This window comes from Diplodia corticola, assembly GCF_001883845.1.
Source record: "Diplodia corticola strain CBS 112549 chromosome Unknown scaffold22, whole genome shotgun sequence".
Classification (NCBI taxonomy): Eukaryota; Fungi; Ascomycota; class Dothideomycetes; order Botryosphaeriales; family Botryosphaeriaceae; genus Diplodia; species Diplodia corticola.
This window is the reverse complement of record NW_017971501.1, coordinates 61,819-85,175: the sequence shown is the minus strand read 5'-3', so window position 1 is coordinate 85,175 and position 23,357 is coordinate 61,819. Positions and strand designations below refer to the sequence as shown.

Below are 23,357 nucleotides of genomic sequence, written 5' to 3'. Positions count from 1 at the left end.
CCTTGAGCGAGCGTCCAAGCGGCTCGAAGCTCCCTGCTTCCCTCCTTCCTCTGTTCACACCGACCACCTTCCGCATCCCTGGAGTGCGGGCCTTTCGACTTGCGGAAGCCAGTGCCTCGCTGCGCTTCTTTGTCTACCACCGTTCCCAAATCGCTCAAGCCACCCTCCCAGCTCCCGGAACGCCTCGGCCGTTGTCGGACGGGCGCTGCTCGATAAGAAGGCACCATAGCGTCACCACCTCACTTGACTAACCCACGTCCTCCTGACCCACTCCCGCACACCATGTCTGACCGCAAAGGTGTGTAGGCCGGCGAGTTGCTCATCGCGGGCCCTCTCCTGACGTTGACGTTTTCCAGTGCTCGAAGTCAGGTTGGTCTCCCTCGGCGATGGCGACGGCATCCCCGAGCGACGAGTCCTGCTCGCTGCTGGTCAAGACGTGATCGTTGGCCGTGCCTCCTCGAACCGTGGCGTTGCTGCGTCTGCAGACAACACCAAGATTAGCAATCCGGTCATTTCCAAGGAGCATGCTCTATTCACTCTCGACCCCGCTGGAACAGTGCGCCTTCCCCTGTCCTCCCGCCCGCCCGGCGACGTTGTGGAACGCTAACAGTTCGATACGCAGAACGTCCTTATTAAAGACCTCAGGAGCATGCATGGTACTCGTGTAGACGATCGAGAGCTAGCGCAGGGTGAGCAGCGTGCTATCTTCTCCGGTACCACCCTGCAGTTTGGTTCGTCTGTGATTCGCGGGAACGGTACGTTTACCTCACCCAGTTGAAGCTCTCGCACTTTGATTTCTCAGAACGCCACATATCCTACACCACCACCCCGAGCACCTGAGACTGACGATACCATGGATTTTATAGCAACTTTCAAGCCGGCTTGCTACGCCTTCCACGCGGAGCCTATCAACCCCATGAACGCCTCACCCAATACCATGTCCGCTCCTGGCGCAATGCCCCAGTCGCAGGCGTACTCGGATACGAAGAAAGGATACGGTGATGACTCGTCCCTTTACAGCGATGAGTTTGACTGTGATGATGACGACGAGGACTCTGCGTCGGACCATGACGCAGTCGATGTGACTCTGATCCCAGACACGTACTCTTCGGAGCATGAGTCTGAAGTCTCGCACGACGACTCCCTTCAGAATTCCAGCGATGAGTCGATGGATGAGTTTGAAGAATACGATGGCGGATCGACGGAGAACTGCTGTTCCACAGATCCCCCATGCCCCACCACCGATGCCGCCGAGACCGGCTCCATTTCTCCTAGCAAGGATCAGTCTTTCTGTTCTTCTTATCTAGGAGACAGTTCTGTGCTTGGCGATCGCACTTCATCCGTTCAGCCTGCTAGGCCTCCTACATACCTCGAGTCAGAATCTGCAGCCGGAGAGTGGCCAGAATATTCCGATGCAGATCAATCTACATTCTTCACGTCAGCCTCGGCTGCTTGGACTTCTGAGACCGCGGGGGACTTTGGTTTCAATATGGAAACAGACGAGCACATGTCCGCCAAGAGGCTCAAGTCTCGCCCGTTCAGTAATTCTATCAACGATCTCTGCGAACCCGCGCCAAGAATCGAGGCCACTACCGGCGAAGTTGCTACAGCTACTGCTGTTCCCGAGGCTGCCAACGTCGGCACTGTTGCCGATGCCTCTACCCACGACGACGCCTATAACACCGAACGGGCAATCGCGCTCGTGCAAAGTCTAGTTGACGATGCGGCGGGCTCCACTGGGCTGGTCGAGGACAGCAAGGTCGAGATGACCGGCACAAAGCGCTCTGCTGACCAGGCCGAACTTGATCTCGAGCCTACTACTGAGCTCATCACTGCTGTCAAGGCCGAACAAATTGCCACACCGGAACAAATGACGGGTCGCCGCATGGCCAGCTTCACACGCCGTGCTCGCGACATTGGCATTGGTGCTGTGGTTGGCGGTGTCGCTATGCTCACGGTATTGGCTAAGATGGGCGATCCTGCGTAAGATGCAAGCACATCACGCGCTCTAGTGGACCGTGGAACGTTTCTTTCTCACTCTATTCACTTTTATTTAGCTGGCTTGCAGGAACATAGGCGCACACGGACAGCATAACCCTTTCCAGGCAGCTTTCATCCCCACCACTGACTTTCCCAACGGTTGATTGTGGGGGTGGGATTTAGCGTTTGATTTTGGTCGGTGTGGATTCAGGTGGCGCTATCAGAGTTGTTCGAAACAACACAAACACGAGGAACGGGCGGACTAGGAGAGATGGTAGGGGTTTTCATCGGATTTCTTGCTACTCTAGTGATGGGTTTCTGGCTTTTCGATTCTTTAACGCGTTATGGAAGCTACACTGGTATTCTTGTTTGAGCAATGACATCACATACAACCAATGGTTCCTGATAGTGTCATGTCTTTTGAACTAATCCCCTCCCTTGAATGTTATTTACATGTCATTATTACTCGATTCGCAATTCGCTACAGAAACAACGTGTCCTCTATAGCATGCTGCTGGATCAAGCACCACGGCTAGCTGCCAACGGCGTCTCGTATTATCATCAGGTCCTACTCGTTCGCTCACAGCAATCCTCACTCATGCTTTGCCGGCGCTGCCAAGCATATCTATGCAGCTCTCAACCGCCTTCTGCATGGCCAGCGTCCCTTCTTCGATGATGGACGTCAACGGTTTCTTCCCCGCGCCCTCCTTCCACGCGTCCACGTAAGGGTTGTTGAGCACCTTGTTGATATTGATCTTGCTCACGCCATGCCCGATGCACGTCCGGAAGATGTCCTGCGTGAAGGGGTCAGCGCCGTGCAGCACGAGCTTGACCCTATCGCCGACGCGCCTGTTGATCGCATCGAGGCGGTCGTACTCGAGGCGGATGCCGCGGGGCCCGTAGTTGCCGTGGACGTTGCCGAACGCGGGCGCGAGCCAGTCGATGCCCGTGGCGACGAAGTCGTCGGCGTCGTCGGGCGTCGTCAGCACCGCGGCGAGGTCCGCCTCCGCCGTGTCGGCCACGCCGTCCTCGCCGCCCTCGATGCGGCCCGGCTCCGCCTCGGTCGCGACGCCGCGCGCGTTGCAGTACGCGACGAGCTCGCGCGTCAGCCGCAGGTTCTCGCCCCGCTCGTGGTGCGACATGTCGATCATGATGCTGTCGAAGCCGGCGCCCGAGGGCAGGTCGGCCGCGCGCCGCACGATCTCGGGCGTCTGCGCGTGGTCGAGGTGCACGGCGATGGGGACGGAGGCGCGGCGCGCGGCCGAGGCGGCCAGCTGCACGAGGAGCCCGTCGGCGTAGTGCAGCGCCCAGGGGAAGAGGAGGATCATGGCCGGCGAGCGCTTGGCTTCGGCTGCGCGGACCGTGGCGAGGATACCTTCGGTGTTGTAGCAGCACATGGCCGGTATGCCGTATTGGCCGGCGGCGGCGGCGGCGACGATTGGGAGGGCGCGGTTGGATGCCATTGGTGTGGAGGAGGCCATGGTGGTGGGTGTGGTGAGGTCGGACTGTAGCTAGTGCCTGTAGCGCGGGTTTCCTTTGATTTTTTTTTCTCTCTCCTTGAATCGTGGTGGTTGAGGTGGGGTACGACGTGAGTGGAGTGATCGGTAGGCGGTTGGAAAAGCTATCGGAAACGCAATAATAATGATCGGATCATGGATCGGAAATGGCCCGGTGGTGGAGGTGGAGGTGGAGGTAGAGGTGGAGGGGTATGACCGCAACACTTCGGAAACGCGGGACGAATGCTATCATGCCGAACAAGGCAATCCGGAGTAATTCCTGGTCAATGGAGTCAATTGGTCTTCACAGCTGTACGGCACGCAGCGCGGTTTGCCGCTTTAGAGCTCCGGTGGATCTTTCTCAATTGCCGACGGCCGATTCGCAGACGCCGTGCAGAAAGATGCGAGTAGGCTCTGCGGTAGAGACCGGAAAGGTTCGCGCCTTCGGAGAGAGTAGGATCAAAAGAGGGTCGAAGGCGACGTCCGAACTGGCATTCAAGCTCACGATGCGACGAATTGATGGAGCTGGTGGGCAGTTATGTGGTCGCAGACCCCTGCACGGAGAGAAGACCGCGCGGGAGCCCCGCAGACGTCATCCCGGCACGGCAGTTTGGTGCGGGGAGCTTCGGTATACGCTCCGCCGACGACCATCTGCAAATACATATATTTCATTGCGCGCTGTGTGTCCCGTTACTGTCGAGATTACCGCTGCGTCTGATCGCTTCTTTCCTTCTGTTGATCCCCGTCGGTTCTCCTGATCGCCTCCAGCATGTCCGAGAAACCGACTGTCGGCTTCGTTGGCCTGGGCGCCATGGGCTTCGGCATGGCTGCCAACCTGGTCAAGCAAGGCTACAAAGTCAAAGGCTTCGATGTTTTCCCCAAGAGCGTCGAGCGCTTCGAGCAGCAGGGCGGCACTGCCGCCACCTCGCTCGCTGACTCGGCCGCCGACGCGTCCTTCCACGTTCTCATGGTCGCCTCGGCCGACCAGGCGCAGCAGGCCTTGTTCGCCGAGGGCGACTCCATCGTGAAGGGTAAGTGCCCAAATGCTGCGCGCCACTGACTCGGGCCGCATCATTACCCGATTTGGATAGTTGATCGGCTAGCTAATATGTTTCCGGGTCCATCAACAGCCCTGCCGCAGGGCGCTACACTGCTTCTGTGCTCGACCGTACCATCCGCCTACGCACAGTCGGTCGAGAAGCAGTTGGCCGACATTGGCCGTTCCGACATCCTCTTCGTTGACGCTCCCGTGTCTGGCGGCGCCAAGCGTGCGGCTGACGGCACCCTGACCATCATGGTCGGCGCCTCGGATGCTGCTACCGAGAAGGCCCGATGGCTCTTAGAGGAGATGTCGGATCCAAAGGGCCTGTACATTGTGCCCGGTGGTGTCGGCCAAGGTAGCAACATGAAGATGGTGCACCAGGTACTGGCTGCGATCCAAATCCTGCTTTCCAGCGAAGCCCACGGATTTGCGGCACGGCTGGGCCTCGACGCTAAAGAGGTTTACGATGCTGTTTGCAAGAGTCCTGATTGGTTCTGGATGTATGAGAACAGGGTGCCTAGAGCGCTGGCTGAAGACTACACTCCGGCCGTCAGCGCATTGACCATCATTCTCAAGGATGCTGTACGTGACCTACTTTGGAGTTCCCCATTGATGAGATGCGTAGGCATACTGACTAGCCTAGGGAATCATCACCTCCATCGCCCGCCTCGTCAACTTCCCTACTCCTCTATCATCCGCCGCCGAGCAGGTCTACCTTCTCGGTCTAAACCAAGGCCTCGGCCCCCTTGACGATGCGGCCATGGTTCGAACCTACTTCCCCGATCCGGTCAGTAGCGTCAACCAGCAAACCAACGGCGCGGCATCCTCTTCATCCAACTCCGAGAAGCTTGGCCTCGTCCTCAAGCTCCTACGCGGCGTGCTGCTGCTCGCCGCCGCCGAGGCCATCAGCTTCGCCGATCATCTCAAGCTGGACCTGCATCAATTCTACGACCTCGCGTCCGGCGCAGCCGGCGGGAGCACCGTTTTCCGCGAGCGCGGTGCCGAGATGATCGAGTTCCTGACGGGCAAAAAGGTGGCGGGCGCCAAGCAGGACCTGCCGCCGCTCGATGTGCAGCGCATCCGGGAAGATTTGGCTGAGGCCATCAATGCCGGCAGGAAACTCTACTGCCCTGCCCCGCTAGCGGGCGCGGCGTTGAACCTACTGTTGACGGCGCAACGGACCGCCGGCGATCGGAAGGAAAAGGCCTATTACGGTCTGCTGCACTAAAAGCTGGATATCTAATGCCCCCGCTCTGGACTGGGGGATTTTTTTCTTCCTTTTGGCTTTCGTGTTAGATGTATAGATGGATACCTCTCAGTGTAATCTTGGTGTGGACGATATAACCTGATACCAAAAGAACTCGTCCGGTCTCTTTTGATCACATAGATGAATGATGGTGGGCTTGGGATGTAACTCAACGTAAGAAACCGTACGAGGAGTATACATCACTGGAATGTCAAAAACATTGCTCTCTCATCTCATATGATCGAACAGTCTACACGCCAACCTGACTTCAATTGACCTCTTCATCGAGGGCGACTTTGATGTGAAGAGGTCCGTATGATGGGATTGCGACAAGCCCGGATGTTTGGTCTTTGGCTTTCCAGCCGTGAAAGGGAGGAGAACAAAACTCTAAGAATCCGTGAAAGAAGAGTTATACGACAAGAACGGAAGTCGCTCCGAGACAAAGGAGGTGTTCTAAGCGCGCATGTTCAGTCCCGCGGCAATTACCGAATTAGGCTCCTCAGGCACGTTCGTCGTGGTGGGTCTTATTTTGCTCCTTATTTCGTTTCGCGGTGCACTGGTGTTTCTCCTGAAGGCGCGCAACTGTGCAACACCGCTTCTTCTCGTATCGAATATCTACAATTCATTTACATCATGTGTTGCAGTGGCGTGTACTTACATTCCTCAGCTACCGGGGCCTTTCAAATTTTCGACTCTCGGACCGAAGACGAGGAGGGTTTCTCCGACGCAATGCTGTCGCAGATAAAGTTTACCGCACGTTCAGCCATCGCGGGGGTTGTCTCATGCCCAACATCATTGAAGATGAGATCCTCCAATTCCAGCTCCAAAGCCGGATCCTCTTTGACGCTTTTCTTCAGCAGGGTCAAGAAGCGTTCACCGCAAGCATAAGGCACGAGCTTGTCGGCGCCGCCTGAAAGGTTCAAGATGCGCTTTCCCCTAAGCCGGCTCTTCAACTTGGCTCCAAGCTCCTGCTTCTCGGTGGCAGTGGGGGCCTCTGGGTTTGCCATGCCGTGCATGAATAGTCCTGCAGGGTCGTACAGAGAGACGGCTTCTACAAGCGCCTGGGGGAAGTCGGCGGAGCCAATGAATCGCGAGCCCGGGGGACCGCTGGAGGTCCAGGTCCGGAGCTTCGACTTCTCTGCTCTTTGGACCATCAAGGACGTGTAGTCCGGGCAACCGATGACGGACACGGCTGTAGTTATGCGAGGGTCTTGAAGAGCAACCAGCCAGGTAGCATGGCCCCCAAGAGAGATGCCGAGGACGAGGTTTTGGGTGATTTGGGGTGTGATGTAAGCAGAGAGGTAGGTCAAAAGCAGCGAGGTGTCATTAGCCGTGCCATCTGCAGGGCAAACATGTCAGCATGGTACTGCATATGCACAGCGGGAGCACGCACGGTAGATGGAGAACATGTCCTGGGCATGGCGCGGGTTGCCACTGCGCCAAGCCTCGTTGGAAAGGGCATCAACCTTCCTGGTACCATGGTTCCGCTGGTCGAAGCTCACGGCTATCAGGCCTTTACCGTGCCCCGCTCCAGCGACACCGCTCTGCAGGCGCTTGTTCCAGGCTGCAATGGCTTGCGCGGCGATGGGAGCCATGCATTCCTGTGTCTGAAGGCGCGGATTGAGCAGCCAGAGACAGGCGACGGGCTGGGAAGGCTCGGGCAGCTCGTCGAGTCCGTGGACGGTGGTGAGAATCCCGGCGATGTGGAACGTCTTCTGCGAGACGCGGGGCGGCGGAGCAGCGCTGTGGGTGCCCTCCAGCGGGTTGGGTGTCGCCATTGCTGAGCCGTGCGCGCAGTGGTCGGACAGCTGTTGCGACGAAGACGATTGGCGGTCTGGCGCTGGTGTTGACGCGTGTGCTCGTGAGTGGTTGCGGCGGGGCAGGCGCGGTGTCGCGGCGGGCATGGACACGGGCACGCCCCAGCCTCCGACCGGGGAGCTGGACAACGCCGCTTGGCGTCATCCCGCTGTTTCAGTCGATCTACACAATCTCCGGGGGGCCTGCCGCTGTCCAGCGCGCAAGAGATTGCCCTTACGCCAATCCCCCTCTCCTGCAACCTCTCCTCACCTCTCTCTCGCGGCAGGGGCACTCCTGCAACCTCTCCCTGCACTCCTTCCGCCACAAGATAACTTCCGCAAGCCTCCGCAGTGCCGCAACCCTACCACCTTGGCTGGCCGCGCACGTCTCCACCGCCAACACCGTAACCACCTCCCACGACGCGAGGATCTGCGCTTTTCGATCTCCAGGGTCTAGATCACTGCCGCTCGCGCTTCCGCTCCTTTGCACCGCCGCCGTTCCTTATATCGCCCGCACCTTGCGAGCCGGCGCATCGCACTTCGGCGTGTATAGGGGCCCGTCTGCCCCAACACAACAACATGGCCGACACGCGGGACTCCAGCATTTCGCCCATGACACGCAGCCCGCGCACATCCCCGCCCCCCGAGAAACAAGCCCAGACATTTTCGCCATTGCGCCAGGAGCAACGTGCGCACGGCTCTGCCGACGATGGAGCCGCCCGCCCCGACGACGCTAACAGGCCTGGCACTGCGGGCTCCGTGAAATTCGAGCCCGGTGTTGCGGAGCCCAAAACATCCGCCGGTTTCCCCTTCCCTGCCTCGAACGGGACTTCCGGAGATGCTACCAAACCTCCCCATTCCCTCGAACCGTCCCCGAGCTTTGGTCAGATCGCTGACCCGACTGACTTCAACGTACACGGCCAACTGTCGAGAAATGCTACAAGTGAGGCGGGGGCATCGACACCGGGTGGTCGTCGCAGCGTGCAGTTCGCTCGCTCGCAGGGGCAGGAAGGGGCTTTTGGTGGACACTCGAGACAACATTCGCTCGATGACGAGGATGAACAGGAAAGACAGCGCAAGGACAAGGCATCCATTATTGCACGGCTCAGGGCGCTCAACCCGCTGCAGGGGCACAGCAGGAGTATAAGCGGCTTTACCATCGGCGATGGGCCAATGGGGGCGATGGGCGAGTTCACACCGACAGGTCCTTTGTCTCCGGAATCCGAGCGATCACAGCCACGATACATTGCAGAGGAAGGGAGTGAAGCGGAGGCAGATGACGAGAGCGCAGGAGAAGGCCCTTCGCGCCCGCCGCGTCAAAGAAGAAAGATGCGGCGTGCCAAACCTGGAACGAATACGGCTCCGGCTACCCCGAAGACCATCAACGATCCCTCATTTCCGCGGGACTCGCCCTCCGAATATGGAGCCTTCAAGCCACCTTTTGCGCGACGAGGTACCATGTCCAACATACCCGAAAATCAAAGGATGGGGTTGTCCGAGGATGAAGGTCGGGATATGCTTGCGAAAGAGAGCGCTTGGAGGAGAGGGCTGCATGCACGACGGAGGCTCAGCTTCTCGAGTCGAAGGATGGAAATGACGGGAGAAGAGACCCCTGACACTCGCCGCCCAAGCAACTTCCGCCGGTTCACAAACATTGCTAACCGATTCGATGGCACCTCGGAGTCTCCATGGAGACAGCGCGGTGAACGGACCACGAGCATCAGCGCACAGAAGTGGCGCCAACTGAAGTCCGGGTTGAAAATGCTCGGAAAGCAGCGGAAGGAGCAAAACAGAATCGACCACGCAAAATCTGCAGAACTGGTTGCCGAACTCCTCGCCGGTGCACCCGCCGCCCTGTTCCTTGCCAGCATGTTCCAGCGCGATGAGCATGGGCACAAGAGGGTTCCTATTCTTATGGAGCAGCTCAAAGTCCTGATCACAGACAGCCAAAAGGTCAGTGACAAGGGCGGTGACCGCCATGTCAACTTCAGAATCGAGCTCGAGTACGGCAGTGGTATGACCCGCATGAAATGGGTTATCCATCGGGCCATTCGCGATTTCGGCAATCTCCACCTCAAGTACAAGACTGCGACGGCAAAGGAAAAATACGTCCGGTTCAGGGGCGAAGATACCAACAAGAGTCAGCTTCCGCGGTTCCCCAGAAGCGCTCTGCCCTATGTGCGTGGTATGCGCGGTCTCTTAGACGATCAAGAAGAGGACGATGATGAGGAGGCACCCGGGGCAATCACAGACGGAGATGCCAGTGGAACTGAGAGACCCGGAAAGGGTGGAAAGAGACGGCGGTCCTCGTTTAAGCAGCTTGCAGCGAGACGCAACTCGAGCGTTGGAAGCCCTGAACAAGCACCCGGGATTGCTGGTGAGATGACCGCTCGTACCGGCAGTTTCTTTGGCCAGGCTCCCGGAACCACCGCGCCACGCAAAGACACGTATCAAGACAAGCAACGAAAGAAGCTGGAGCAGTATCTTCAGCAGCTAATCACCTTCGTCATTTTCCGGCCCGACAGTAACCGGCTATGCAAGTTTCTGGAGCTCTCGGCATTAGGCGTCCGCCTCGCACAAGAAGGTGGATATCACGGGAAAGAAGGCTTCATGATGATCCAGTCGAACAAGGCGGCCAATCAGAAGGGCTGGAATCCTCATTGGTTTACCAAGCAACAAGCACACCTGCCGAAGTGGTTCCTGGTGCGCCACAGCTACGTCTGCTGTGTTGACTCGCCTGAGGAAATGAACATCTACGACGTCTTCCTTGTGGATCCGGATTTCCGGATCGACGAGAAGAAGGGCGCACGCGAAATGGCTAGCAAAGCAAAGACATCTGCGGCCCACCCGAACGCTCATATGCTTCGTCTGGTCAATTCCGAGCGCAAGCTCAAATTGCTGGCCAAGAACGAAAGACAGATGGGCCAGTTCCAGGATTCCATTAAATTCATGATGTCGCAAACCGAATGGTCAAAGCCACACCGTTTCGACAGCTTCGCCCCCGTGCGGTACAACGTCTGGGCTCAGTGGCTTGTCGATGCGCGGGATTACATGTGGAATGTTTCCCGAGCCATTAGCATGGCCAGGGACGTCATCTACATCCACGACTGGTGGCTCAGCCCTGAGCTTTACCTTCGGAGACCTCCTGCCATCAGCCAAAAATGGAGATTAGATCGTCTCTTGCAGCGCAAGGCTCAAGAGGGCGTCAAGATCTTCGTCATCATGTATCGTAACATCAACTCCGCCATCCCGATCGATTCCGAATACAGCAAGCTGTCGCTGCTTGACCTTCACCCCAACGTGTTTGTCCAGCGATCTCCCCACCAGATCAAGAAGAACCAGTTCTTCTGGGCCCACCACGAGAAGATCTGCATCGTCGACCATACGGTTGCCTTTTGCGGAGGCGTCGATCTGTGCTTTGGAAGATGGGACACACCAAAGCACGTCCTGAACGATGACAAATTGACAGGCTTCGAGCTGGATAACAATCTTCCGAAGGATTCCGAGCATTGCCAGATGTGGCCTGGAAAGGACTACTCAAACCCTAGAGTCCACGACTTTTACGCGCTTGACAAGCCCTATGAAGAGATGTATGACAGAGAGAAGGTTCCGCGCATGCCGTGGCACGACATTGGCATGCAAATCGTCGGCCAGCCTGCCCGAGATCTGACGAGGCATTTTGTCCAGCGTTGGAACTACCTCCGTAGAGGCAAGACTCCTACCCGCCCTACTCCCTACCTCCTCCCTCCACCGGACTTCGACCAGGCCGACCTTCGGGCCCTCGGCCTGGACGGGACCTGTGAAATCCAGATTCTTCGCTCTGCATGCAAGTGGTCCTTGGGTACCCCTGATCGCACCGAGCATAGCATCATGAATGCGTACGTCAAGAGTATTCAAGCAAGTGACCACTTTGTCTACATTGAGAACCAGTTCTACATTAGTTCCTGCCAGGTTGAAGGGACAAAGATTCTCAACATGATCAACGATGCGCTCGTGGAGCGTATCAAGCGTGCTCACAAGAACGGAGAGGCATGGCGAGCCGTCCTGGTTATTCCGCTGATGCCAGGCTTCCAGAGCACTGTTGACAGCCAAGATGGGACTAGCGTTCGTTTGATCATGCAGTGCCAGTACCGGAGCATTTGCCGCGGCGAGAGCTCTCTGTTCGGGAGGCTCCGCGCCGTCGGAATTGAACCGGAGGACTATGTACAGTTCTATTCTCTTCGGTCTTGGGGACATATTGGGCCCAAGAAGTCGCTTTGCACGGAGCAGCTGTACATCCACGCCAAGTGCATGGTTGTTGACGATCGCATTGTTATCATTGGCTCCGCTAACATCAACGAGCGTTCGATGCTTGGATCTCGCGATTCTGAGGTTGCAGCCATCGTCAGGGATACCGACATGATCCCCTCGTTCATGGCTGGCAAGCCTTACAAGGTTTCCAAGTTCGCGCATACCCTCCGAGTCAGACTCATGCGTGAGCACCTTGGCATTGACGTCGACGAGCTGCTCGAGGAAGAGCAATCCGAGGTATATAACAGCGATCTGTCCAGACCCTCGAGTGCAGACACCAACTCGACGATTGAACAGCAGCTTATCGACAACAAGAACCGCCTCGAGGAAGACTTGATCAGAAAGGCCGAGGCCATGAGCTACAACCACGACGCGGTAGACAATGTACTCCAACCGAACCCGGCGACGCCTGATTTCACCACAACAGACCCCATTGCTGATATGGAGGAGGTCGAGGTGCATGATCACGCGGAACGAGACCGTGACGTCCGCGGCGAAGGTGCAGACCACTTCCTAGAGGCTTCAGCCCGAGGGTACAGCCGCGGCAGAGATTCGACCATCGACATCCATGGCCATGAGGTTCTGCTTTCCCAGCAAGCACCGGAAGGAAAGAACACTCTTGAAGTCCCGAAGCAGGCTAGCCCGAAGAAGGGGCGTGGTCGTAGCAACACGGTTCGCTCCCAAATCAGTCAAATCAGTGACGTGCTCCAGGATGCCACCAGTGACAGGTTCCCCCCTCCATCATTACCTAGGATGACCACGAGGGAACTCGGCCTTACGCAGCTCAGCCAGCTTCCTGCTTTGCCTACCATGGATGACACTGATATCGGTGGACCGCCCCTGCTGAGGACCACTTCGGCCAACGCCAACGCGCTCATCAGTGCGCTTGTCTCCAACATGAAACGCCCTCTCGTTACCGAGGACTGCATGCTCGACCCCATCAACGAGACGTTCTTGATGGATACTTGGCACACCATAGCAGAGAACAACACCAAAATCTACCGCCAGGTGTTCCGCTGCATGCCCGATAACGAGGTGCGCACCTGGAAGGAGTACCGCGAATACGCGGCATTCGGAGAACGATTCGCCAAGTCGCAGGGCCAGGGTAAGAGCGAGACGCGTATGGGCCAGGAAGCTCAAGGAAAGACGGGTCCTCCCGGTAGTGCCACGACTTTCGCAGATGGTGTCGGGAAGGTGTTCGGCGAGAAGCTTGTGCCTGGAAGCTCCAGGGAGAACAACCCACATGGCAACGTGGAGCAGTGGGCAGATGAACAAGAAAGGCGTGATCAAAGCAAGCCCTCAACAGCAGCATCGAACGCCAATGGCAGTGCTGGCTCTGGGGCAGATTTCAGTGAGAAGGCCAACGGCATGCTCTCTCCGATGAGTCCGATGGACGGCGCCAACTCCGTCATCTCATCAGACGCACCACCTTCGCGGGGTGCGAATGACGACGCCAATGGCCGGCCACGCACCATTACAATCACCACCCCCAACGGCGACAAAGAAAGTGCCAGCGGCCCACGCAGCAGCGCCGGCAACCTCAACGTTACAGATACCAACACCAGCCTGAAAGCAGCAGGCAGCCAGCGTCGCCGCAAGAGGGCAGCCACGCGTGGCAGCATCAAGGCGTTCCAGGCTGACGACGACACCGCTCTGCTAAGCAAGCAAGATGCGGAGGAGCTGCTGGGTCTGGTCCAGGGCCACCTCGTCTCGTGGCCATACGACTGGCTGGAGAAGGAGGAGGCTGGCGGCGGCTGGCTGTACCCAGTCGACCAGATCGCGCCTCTGGAAATCTAGTAAGTTATACCCTGAACCCAGAACCGTCAATCTTCGACGCAGCTTTGCTAACCCCACGTTCTTCCTCCTTAGTTCTTAATCGGTTTGGCCGTTCTGGTACATGTATATGTACGAATGTGGAAAAAGACTTGGTGCCGGTTGCACATACGATGGCGTTTCCCCCTCTGGCTTAGACATACTTGATCCCGGGTACAAACGTTTTCTTCTCCTCCCCTTCCTTCTCATCTTTCTCGGTACTCGCGGATCTTTTCTTCTCTTCTGTGCCTTGGTACTTGGTGCATAGTCCTCTTTAGTCTGGCAATTGGCCCCCCTTCATCGGTGTGTTTTTTTTCTTCTTTCTTCCTGTTTCTTCATCTTATTCCTCCTTCTTATACTACTTACTTACTACTCCAACCACTACTACTCCTAACTACTGTGAAACCTTTGAGAGCGTGGCGTTCAAAGGGAGGGAAAGTATCCAAAAAAAATAATTGTCGAACTAAACAAAAGCAAAAAACTGCATTCGAACCATTGCCTGCATTTTTGCTTCTCCTTTATCCTGTACTTTTTCTCTTTTCTTTTTTTTTTCTACTTTTTGTTGATAGAGAGCATCAGCAGCAACGACTTGGAAAGAGAGCACCACCTGAATAGACTTAAAGCGTATACGTTGCGAGGATGACGGGAGAAAGGAAAAAGCTTAAAAACAAACAAAACAAACGAGAAACCATGGAAACTACTTGCATTGGGTTTGGGCTAGACAACAAACGGGATCTTTGGTTGGGGTTGGTTGGTTGGGCTGCATAAGGTGTTGTCCTGTACGTATGTAATAATCGGCGCCGTGCTGTTTCTTCTTTTATTTTCTTGTTTCCAGTTTTCTTTCGCTATGGACGTGAGACCTTCTTCCAAGTACTCTAATCAATCTTCCTTGATTAAACCTTTTCTTCTTCTTCTTCTTCTTCTGGCTTGATATCCTAGAGACAGTTGACCTTTTTGTTTGTCTACTCAACAGAAGCCCAATGACACTCATCGTGCGTCGCCAGTAATATCGATTTCGCCTCCGTCGTCTTTCTTCAATCCCCTAGCAATTGACAGTGTCCCAAGTAATCCTCGTCGGCACCTATTTAATAATATTGTTTCCGTCGCCATCATTGACGGCATCCTTCTTTCTTTCTTTCTCCCTTCAAAGCCCCGGCCAGCCTTTTGACAGTCGCCCAAGCAATCAAGAGCCGCCCAACGAAACACCTCCCTCCCCATCATCATCATCCCCCACGTCCACATTCCCATCAACAGGATCCACGACCTCCTCATCCTCCGCCATACTCACCACCAACTCCGGCACCTCGGCGCGCTCCAGAAGCATTATGCGCTGCAGCGCGCTCGCCGCGATCCGCTCCAACTCGTTGCGCGGGTCGAGAATCGTGTAGACGCGGCCGCGCCCGTCGACCGCCGCGCCGGCAAATTCGGTGACCGCATACCACATATAGGCCACGGCGCGCACCACCCTGGTCTGGCGGAGGTACTCTATTTGCTCGCGTAGCCGGCGCCGGCGCTCTCTCGCCTCGCTCTTGCGCCCTTCGTCTTCATCTGGATCGTCGTCGTCGAGGAACAACTCGTCGTCCGCCGCTTCTTGCAGGTCGAATTGGGGAGTCGGCATCTCGGCGAAGACGATGACGACGAGGGGGCCGAGCGGCAGGATTTCCGCGCGGTATCGAAACAGGGACTCCGGGCTGCAGTTCAGAATGGGTGGGGCGAAGGCGTCGAAGTGGCTGAGCCAGGAGCGGTCGGGGCGGAGGAGAGCGCCGGTGTCGCCGCAAAAGCCGTCGATGAAGAGGCCGGTCATGATGTCCAGCGAGCTGGCGGCGCGGGAATCGTCGCCCCAGACGACCATGATGCGCGGATGCATCGGCGGCGGCGGACCCCACGCCGGGAAAACGGGTGGTGCGGAGAGACGTATTTGTTCTAGGTGTAGGTGCTGTGGCAGTATTTCCTGCGTGATGATCGCGTAGACTTGCGAGGCGCGCGCGGCGATCGTGTTGTCCGACGTCGCGGCGCGCAGCGCGACGTAGCGGCGGCCGTGCATGGAGATGGGGAGGGGGACGAAGTAAGACATGGCTTCAACATTGGAGCTCTGTTAGGGTTCTTACGGTCGGTGGGATGGAGGAGATGGAAGTGAGGTCAGGCGTACGGAGCTGGAGTCGTCAAACGTGTCGGCTTCGCTGCAGTTGCTTAGCTGGTAGATCGGGAGCCAGCTGACAGTGCCCGATGTTGCGGTCTCGGTGCTAGATGAGCTCAGGGTGGAGAGCGAATCGTCTGCGTCGTCTGCGTCGTCGGTGTCGGTAGCGATGTTGTAGATGGATACTGGCTGGGTTGCAAAAGTTGCGTGGATGGAGCTGTTCGGTGCTCGGGGTGGATCGGGCGCCTGTCCAAGCCTTCTACGGCGGTGGATCAGGGAAAGTGGCATGGTTGCGAATGGTAGGTGTGATTCAAAGTCCGGACGAGTGGGAAGTAGAGGTGTCTCGAGGTCGGAAGCGATTGAGCCTTTTGCATATGGCAGGCGTGAGCAACAGGAGGAAGGCGCGACTTCGATGCGGATGCTTCTAGAAGGACTCAGAACACTGCTTCTCAAAACAGTCTATAGACAACAAATTTAATGTTTAGATGTATCTTTATGTCCGGATCTTGCTTCGACTACCAACGGCGGAGCTCACTCGGCACACTATTTGGAGTACTTCCAAAGTTGGTAATGATCGCATTGTGGTTGTACTATGCTATCTTCCGAGGGTGGTCAATGCGTATTATAGGCAGGCAAAGGGCTACTAGACTAAACGTAGTTAGTTAAAAACTATTTATACATGAGCATCTAAACGATATCCCGTCAGCCCTTATAAGTCAAGTGCAACGCTCGCGAGACACGATTACAAACGATTGACTACTTTTTGACCTGCAATGACCCCGCCCACCGACCCAATCGGAGTATTTCCATAGCGTCACGGTCTCGAATTACCGACTGGACAGGAATCGCTGATGTCTTCAGAGATCACACCAGCCGCCGCTTTTCCGATCACGGGCAGCCGACGGCTTAAACAGTCTTATAATGACGTCATCGAAACAGGTTCAAAATTGATGAAAAAATTACTAATTCTGATTATATCGTGGAGTCTCGTTCCTGGTATATGATCAGTGACATGTCTAACATCACAAGTCCCAACCCAATTGCGCCGTGCTCTCTAAAATCCAACCCGCAAAAAAACCAGAACCCCCCCTATCATCTACCATGAATAAAAAAATCTCCTTTTAACAGTGCTTCCACATTTTGACATTGTCGACAATCATCTGCCCGTTCTTCTCCCAAGTGGGATACCAGGTATTCCGGGCGTTCCAGAAGTCCTTCTTGGCGCTGGCGCTAGCATCAATCCAAGGCTTCGAGTACTTTCCATCGGTGAACCAGCCGTTGGTGCCGCCTGAAAAAGAAAACATGTCAGCGATGGGACTTGGGATGTCTCGTTTGCGATGCACTTACCAACTGCGACGTTAAGGATCAAGTAGAACTCCTGGTCAAAGGGAGCGTTGACGCCACCATCAGCCCAGGGGTTGGTCAGGCGGGTACCGTTGGCGGTGGAGGTGGGGAAGTTGCCCCTGCTCCACAGCTGCTGCTTGAATGGAGTGTACATGACCTGCAGCAGCTGGCTGTCGATGTAGGTGTAGAGGTACTTTTCGGTCCACTCGAGGCCGTAGGTGTGGAAGTCATCGCCCCACATCGAGTGCAGAGCCTGCTTCCTGTTGGTGGTCTGGTGGTAGCCATCGTTGTCCGAGTCAGGGCCCCAGTGAAGGGTGCCGATGGCGTAGTCGTTGCCACCGCCGTTGGTGTTGTACGTGTAGTTGTTGCCGCGCGATTCCAGAATGTCAATCTCACCGCTGCGGGGCCAGTCACCGTACACGCTCTCGGTGGGAAGCATCCAGATGGCGGGCCAGAGCCAGTCACCGCGGGGGAGCTTGGCCGTGACCTCGACACGGCCGTACTTGATGCTGGCACCCTTCTTGGTGGTCAGACGGGCAGACTTGGCGGGCGGGAGGACAGTGCCGTTGGTCGTGTTGGTCGAACCAACACAGTCGGACCAAGTGCCCGAGGTGCAAGTGCCCAGGGCAGTCAGGTTGATGATGTTGTTGGTCTCCATGAGGGTTGCATCCTGGAGGGTGGGCTTGATGTAGAGCTGGCCGTCCTTGATGAAGACATTCTCTTCGTCGGCCGTGGTCTGGTCGAACTCGCCGTTGCTGGAATGCGGATTAGCTTGAGAAGACACAGAGCGGGTGGGGGCATCGGGCGTACCCAAAGCCGTTGAGGCGGATCTCGTGAGTCCAGATGGAATCGTCAAGGGAGCCGGAGGAGAAGTCGTCCATCAGCACCGGGCAGTAGCTGAAGGGCGACGTGTTGGCGTTGATGCCGAGCCAGACGAGCAAGCCACTGACGCCAAAGCCGATCAGAGCGCCGATCAAAGGAATGGCCCACAGCCACGGATCGTTGCGCTTCTTGCCCTTCAGGGCCTTGGGGGTTTGGACGGTGCCCTTTGGCACGCGGCGCGACCTGAAGTAGGGGGCGGCGCCGGGCGAGGGCAGAGGGAAATCGCGGAACGAGGCCGCGCGGGTGGTGGGCAGCGAGGCTTGGGGGGTGGCGAACGGGTTGACGGGCGTCTGAATGCTCTGAGGCCGGCTGTCGCGGACGCTGTAGCCGCTCTGCGGGGAGACGCGGCCGTCGCCCACGGGGTCTGACTTCTCGGATTGGGAGGGTCTCTGCATGGTGGCGGAGAGAGAGAGAGAGAGAGAGACAGGACGAGGGGAGTGAGACAGAGAGCGGCAGATGAGCGTGGTGTTGCGGAGAAGGGCCCAGCGCACCACTTTTCTATGTGCTCGAGCAGGGGCAACGGCGCAGCCCGAGGCTGACGGACGCCACCGCGTAGAAAAAGCCTTCGGCCGGCGCGCACATGTCACGGTCCAGAGCCCGCTGGATTGGGCGTCGCGGTCTCGACATCGCGGGCGCGACAGGTCTGGCGTCGCGGCAGTTAGCGGCGGAGGGCGGTCAAGTGTGGCTGGCGGAGCTGCGTCTGGCGGCGGCGTCGCGATAGGAAGCGAGCCGGAAGAGGCCGCGAGGCTGCAGGGACAGCGCAGGGACAGCACAGCGGGCGCTTCTAGCGCGGCTAGCGGCTCTAGCACAGGCTGGACTGGGTGGCCGCTGCCCTTTAGAGTGTCGTTAGCCGTTCCGGGCGGCGCCGCTCGGTCCCAGTCGTCCAGAAAGGGGCACGTGGCGCCTATCATCTTGCCTGTTCCTGTCATGGCGCCACGCGACTTCGCTCTTCATCTCCACTAGCATCTTGCTCAGCTCCAAAGCCTTTTGCCATCGCCGCACGAGTCGCCTGTCGCCCCGCGCCGCAGAGATAACCTCATGGCACCATGGGAGCTTCCAGCCCCTCGGCGCTGCCGTGCCCACGGCTCTCCGCCCGCCCACCCCCATGCCTGCAGCGATCGAGTCGAGATCGCTAGACACAGACAGCGCCCTCGACCCTGCGGCTCAAACCGCGCGCCAGCCTCTGTTCGGGCATGGCACAGCCGCCGCAGCGGTCCAGCCAAACTGCCGGCACGGCGTCTTGCCGCGTCCTGCGCGCGCCAGCGAGCAGCCACCGGTCCGCTAGCGCGCGAATGCGGCACCCGAGCTGGCCCAACGGGGCTCCAGGCTCTTTTTTCTGCCCGGCCGAGGCGTCGCTATACAGAGGACTAGCTTGGCCACCCTGCCGTTGTGCTCGTTAAAGTCCTCTTGTGCGCCGGCGTCGAACTGTCTTCCCCCATCAGCAGTCTTCACTGACAAGCCACTCCTCCACCTTCGCTTTTGCACCTCACTTCAAGCTGCCCTCCGTTGGCAAGCTTCGCGCACAGTCTCCCACCCGCTGCTGCGTTCCCCCACACCCACCGCCCAAATGGGTTTCCTTCGCAACAAGTCCAACAACGCCGCTGAGGCCGAGTCTCCCGCCGACGCCATCACCCCGGCGGAGGTCACTCCGGCCCAGACTCCCGGTGGTCTGACCCCCATGTACCAGAGCCGTCAAGGCTCGTCCACCAACCTGTCCATCTACTCTCAGACCAAGAGGGACACGCAGTTCATCCACGACATCAGGCACGACATCATCATCAACCACCTGTACGAGAAGCAGGTTGGCGCAAGATGGATCCAGGACTTCAGCGGTGAGGTCGAGGGTGTCCTGCTCAAGAAGGCTCGTGGCGAGTACATGACCTTCCCCGAGAACCTTGTCGAGAGCAACCTGGCCCAGTCGATTGCCACTCTCAATGTCCAGGTATGTCCACCTCCATCCGCAACGCTACCCCACACATGCTGACCCGACCCCAGTCCGCTTTGACTGTCAAGACCAAGGTCGTTTCCACTTTCATCTCCCGTGCCCAGGACGCCGAGATTCCCATCCGCAAGGGTCTCCGCATCCAGATCATCCCCACCGTCGAGGAGCTGGTGTACGCTCGCAAGCATCAGTATGCCGCCTTTGTGGCGAGCGAGTCTCTCCTCATCGTGTGGGACGACAACCCAGAAAACCTCGCCGCCAGAGCCGAGGGCATCCAGGACGACCTCCTGAAGTCTGCCATGTCCTCGTACGAGGCCGGCTTCGGTGAGAAGGGTGCCATTGTCGAGGAGGCCGAGGTTGACATGGAGGCTGCCACCGAGAAGGAGCGTCCTACCGTCTACTACAACTCCATGTGCACCGCTCTCTCGCTCGCCATCCTGGTCACTCTTTCCGGCCTTGGCTGGCAGCAAATCGCCCGCGAGGTGTCGTTGCTCAAGACGTACATGTCCATTCTCCTGGTCCTCATGACGCCCATCAACTGGTTCTTCGCCCTGTTCTTCACCAACGTCATCGTCTCCATCTTCGGCCGTCTGTTCGGTCCCGTGTCCTACCTCGAGCAGAACTCCAAGTTCTACTCGGCCAAGCGCAGCCCCAGGATCGAGAAGTCTATGAACGGCAGCCTTCCCCACGTCACCATCCAGTGCCCCGTCTACAAGGAGGGTCTCGACTCCGTCATTGCTCCCACTGTCCGCTCCATCAAGAAGGCCATCTCGACCTACGAGCTCCAGGGCGGAACTGCCAACATTCTCATCCACGACGACGGTATCCAGCTCATCGACGAGGATGCCAGGCAGGCGCGCATTGACTTCTACACGGATCACAACATCGGCTGGACTGCCCGTCCCAAGCACGGCGAGGATGGCTTCGTCCGTCGCGGCAAGTTCAAGAAGGCTTCCAACATGAACTTCGGTCTCCGTCTTTCCAACCTCGTTGAGGCCAAGCTCCAGGCCATTCCCCGCGGCGACAGCTGGTCCTCGAGGGAGGAGAACGAGGCGTACGACCTCTGTCTCGCTCAGGTCCTGGAGGAGGAGAAGATTGCCTGGGCCGCCGGTAACATTCGCGTTGGTGACTACATCATCATCATCGATTCGGACACGGAGGTGCCTGAGGACTGCATCCTCGACGCTGTTTCCGAGATGGAGCACTCGCCCGACGTCGCCATCATCCAGTTCGCCTCTGGTGTCATGCAGGTCTCGTGGGACTTCTTCGAGAACGGCATCACTTTCTTCACCAACCTCATCTACTCGGCCATCTGCTTCGGTGTTGCCTCTGGAGACGTCGCGCCTTTCGTCGGCCACAACGCCATTCTTCGCTGGTCCGCTGTCCAACAGGTGTCGTTCATCGACGACCTCGGCGAGGAGCGCTTCTGGTCCGAGACGTCCGTCTCGGAGGATTTCGACATGGCTCTTCGTCTGCAGATTGAGGGATACGTTGTCCGCCTGGCTGCCTGGGCCGACGGTGGTTTCAAGGAGGGTGTCTCGCTCACGGTTTACGACGAGCTTGCTCGGTGGGAGAAGTACGCCTACGGCTGCAACGAGCTCATGTTCAACCCCATGTACCAGTGGATCTACCGCGGCCCGTTCACCAAACTGTTCCGTACCTTCATCGGCTCGGCGATGCCTCTGGCTTCCAAGCTCAACATCATCTCGTACATCGGCACCTACTACGCCATCGGCGCGGCCTGGATCTTCACGTGCGTCAACTACGTTGTTGTCGGCGAGTTCAACGGTTACTACGACAAGTACTACCTCGAGTCGTGGAAGGTGTGGACGTCGGTCATCTTCGTCTTCACCATCTGCGGTAACGTCGCCCTGGCCGTTGAGCGCTACCGTCTTGGGCAGAAGGGCCTGATCAGTTCTCGTAAGTCTCCATCGATATTGCTTCTTGGTGGGCAGGGTGCTAACATTGTGCAACAGTGATCGAGAACTTCAAGTGGTGCTTCATGTTCGTCATCTTCTTCGGCGGTATCTCGTTCCACGTGTCGCAGGCGCTTCTCTGCCACATGTTCAGCATCGACATGCAGTGGGGCGCGACGGCCAAGGAAGTGGAGCGGTCCAACTTCTTCCTCGAGGTGCCCAAGATTGCGAAGAAGTTCAAGTTCAGCATGCTCTTCTGCTTTGCGCTCATCGCCGGCATGGTCATCATGGCCGAGGCGCCCTTCATCCCGTGGAGCTGGGAGATCACCGAGTTCGTGGCCATCTTCCCGATGGCGGTCATGGTGTCGTGCCACATCCTGCTGCCGATTGTGCTCAACCCGAGTCTGATGGCGTTTACTTTCTAAATACCCCCTTATTGGATTTGATTTTGTTACGACACAGCGGGCGGGTTCACGGTCATTCACGCTATAGACGGGACAGGAGGAGTTTGGATGTTTTTGGATTCGGTTCACTTCTTTACGCCCCCTCACGACAAAGCTAGTGCAGGCTTCCTTCGCCGAGGCTTCGCAACTAATTTGTAATTCACACACCCAAAAGTGGCCGGGTCGACACTTTGGCTTTATTGCTAGCGCAGAGGCGGAAAAGCGGACGGAGAGGGCAGACGCAGATAGATAGAGAGAATATTGACATCACCATCGCTTCAACGTTGCAATTTCCCCTGAGCAGTGAACGGTGAGCTGTGGCTGATGCGGTGGTGCGGCGGCTCGCGCTTTCTGTCGCTGCAGATAGAAGCACCGAGGAGAGAGAGGAGAGAGGTGCCTGAGATTGGTGGCGGCGCCGGTGGCGCGAGTGTTTTCTGGTCCGCAGCTGGACCGCTAGCCTTGTTCAGACTTCTCCTGCGTCAAGCACAGCTACAAACCCCAAACACCCCGTATACCAAGGCGCCAGGCCCCACTCTTGACGCTCGCCGTGCAATGGTGCCTGGCACCCCCGTGTGGCTAGCGCGACGACGAAACCTGTTTGCCGCTCTGCAAGTGCTATCGTGCCGATGGATTTCGAGGCGGCGACGCAGTGCAGGCTGCCCGCTGCCAGCCGACTCCGGGCCTAGCGCCGGCGGCAACGAGTTTTTTTATGGTTTTTAGCGCCGTGGACGTTGCGGCCGCTAGTCTCTTCTCTTCTTCAACCACTTGTCGACCCCACCGTCGTTTCGCCAGCCAAGCCTTCGAGGGGAGGGAGAAGAAAAAAAAGGAGAGCCGTCGAAAGGGCCCCATGCTTAAGCTCTACACCAAACCCCGCACAGACTCGTGACAAGGGCGACGCGTCCCCCATTCCCTCCAGCCGCCCTGCCGCAGGTTCAGCTCGCGCCCGGGTGTGAGGCGCGGAGAGGGAAAATTGCAAAAACGCCGGATAGATCCGTTTCAGCAGCTCGCTCGCGGTCCGATGGACGGGCCGT

The 23,357-nt window shown here is 57.6% G+C and overlaps 8 protein-coding genes across 8 annotated transcripts; 4 read left to right on the top strand and 4 right to left on the bottom strand.

The window, feature by feature from the left end:
- Positions 1-282: 282 nt before the first annotated feature.
- On the top strand, positions 283-1,987 carry BKCO1_2200025 (fha domain protein; the record flags this gene model as incomplete). Its single annotated transcript, XM_020272821.1, has 4 exons — positions 283-298; positions 357-556; positions 623-755; positions 867-1,987. The coding sequence occupies 4 exons, from the start codon at positions 283-285 to the stop codon at positions 1,985-1,987; spliced, it is 1,470 nt and encodes a 489-aa protein (XP_020130875.1).
- Positions 1,988-2,576: 589 nt separating this feature from the next.
- BKCO1_2200024 (fructose-bisphosphate aldolase) lies at positions 2,577-3,461 on the bottom strand (the record flags this gene model as incomplete). The annotated part of the gene is made up of 1 exon (XM_020272820.1): positions 2,577-3,461. One exon carries the CDS (start codon positions 3,459-3,461, stop codon positions 2,577-2,579), a length of 885 nt encoding a protein of 294 aa, XP_020130804.1.
- Positions 3,462-4,245: 784 nt separating this feature from the next.
- On the top strand, positions 4,246-5,746 carry BKCO1_2200023 (3-hydroxyisobutyrate dehydrogenase; the record flags this gene model as incomplete). Its single annotated transcript, XM_020272819.1, has 3 exons — positions 4,246-4,507; positions 4,607-5,100; positions 5,162-5,746. The coding sequence occupies 3 exons, from the start codon at positions 4,246-4,248 to the stop codon at positions 5,744-5,746; spliced, it is 1,341 nt and encodes a 446-aa protein (XP_020130873.1).
- Positions 5,747-6,444: 698 nt separating this feature from the next.
- BKCO1_2200022 (uncharacterized protein) lies at positions 6,445-7,542 on the bottom strand (the record flags this gene model as incomplete). Its single annotated transcript, XM_020272818.1, has 2 exons — positions 6,445-7,103; positions 7,158-7,542. 2 exons carry the CDS (start codon positions 7,540-7,542, stop codon positions 6,445-6,447), a joined length of 1,044 nt encoding a protein of 347 aa, XP_020130874.1.
- A 597-nt stretch (positions 7,543-8,139) lies between these two features.
- Positions 8,140-13,647, top strand: BKCO1_2200021 (phospholipase d1; the record flags this gene model as incomplete). The annotated part of the gene is made up of 1 exon (XM_020272817.1): positions 8,140-13,647. The coding sequence occupies one exon, from the start codon at positions 8,140-8,142 to the stop codon at positions 13,645-13,647; it is 5,508 nt and encodes a 1,835-aa protein (XP_020130871.1).
- Positions 13,648-14,845: 1,198 nt separating this feature from the next.
- On the bottom strand, positions 14,846-16,087 carry BKCO1_2200020 (uncharacterized protein; the record flags this gene model as incomplete). The annotated part of the gene is made up of 2 exons (XM_020272816.1): positions 14,846-15,754; positions 15,812-16,087. The coding sequence occupies 2 exons, from the start codon at positions 16,085-16,087 to the stop codon at positions 14,846-14,848; spliced, it is 1,185 nt and encodes a 394-aa protein (XP_020130872.1).
- Positions 16,088-16,920: 833 nt separating this feature from the next.
- On the bottom strand, positions 16,921-18,420 carry BKCO1_2200019 (beta-glucan-binding protein; the record flags this gene model as incomplete). Its single annotated transcript, XM_020272814.1, has 3 exons — positions 16,921-17,087; positions 17,147-17,898; positions 17,954-18,420. 3 exons carry the CDS (start codon positions 18,418-18,420, stop codon positions 16,921-16,923), a joined length of 1,386 nt encoding a protein of 461 aa, XP_020130795.1.
- Positions 18,421-19,592: 1,172 nt separating this feature from the next.
- BKCO1_2200018 (glycosyltransferase family 2 protein) lies at positions 19,593-22,308 on the top strand (the record flags this gene model as incomplete). Its single annotated transcript, XM_020272813.1, has 3 exons — positions 19,593-19,967; positions 20,021-21,887; positions 21,944-22,308. The coding sequence occupies 3 exons, from the start codon at positions 19,593-19,595 to the stop codon at positions 22,306-22,308; spliced, it is 2,607 nt and encodes an 868-aa protein (XP_020130794.1).
- Positions 22,309-23,357: the final 1,049 nt, after the last annotated feature.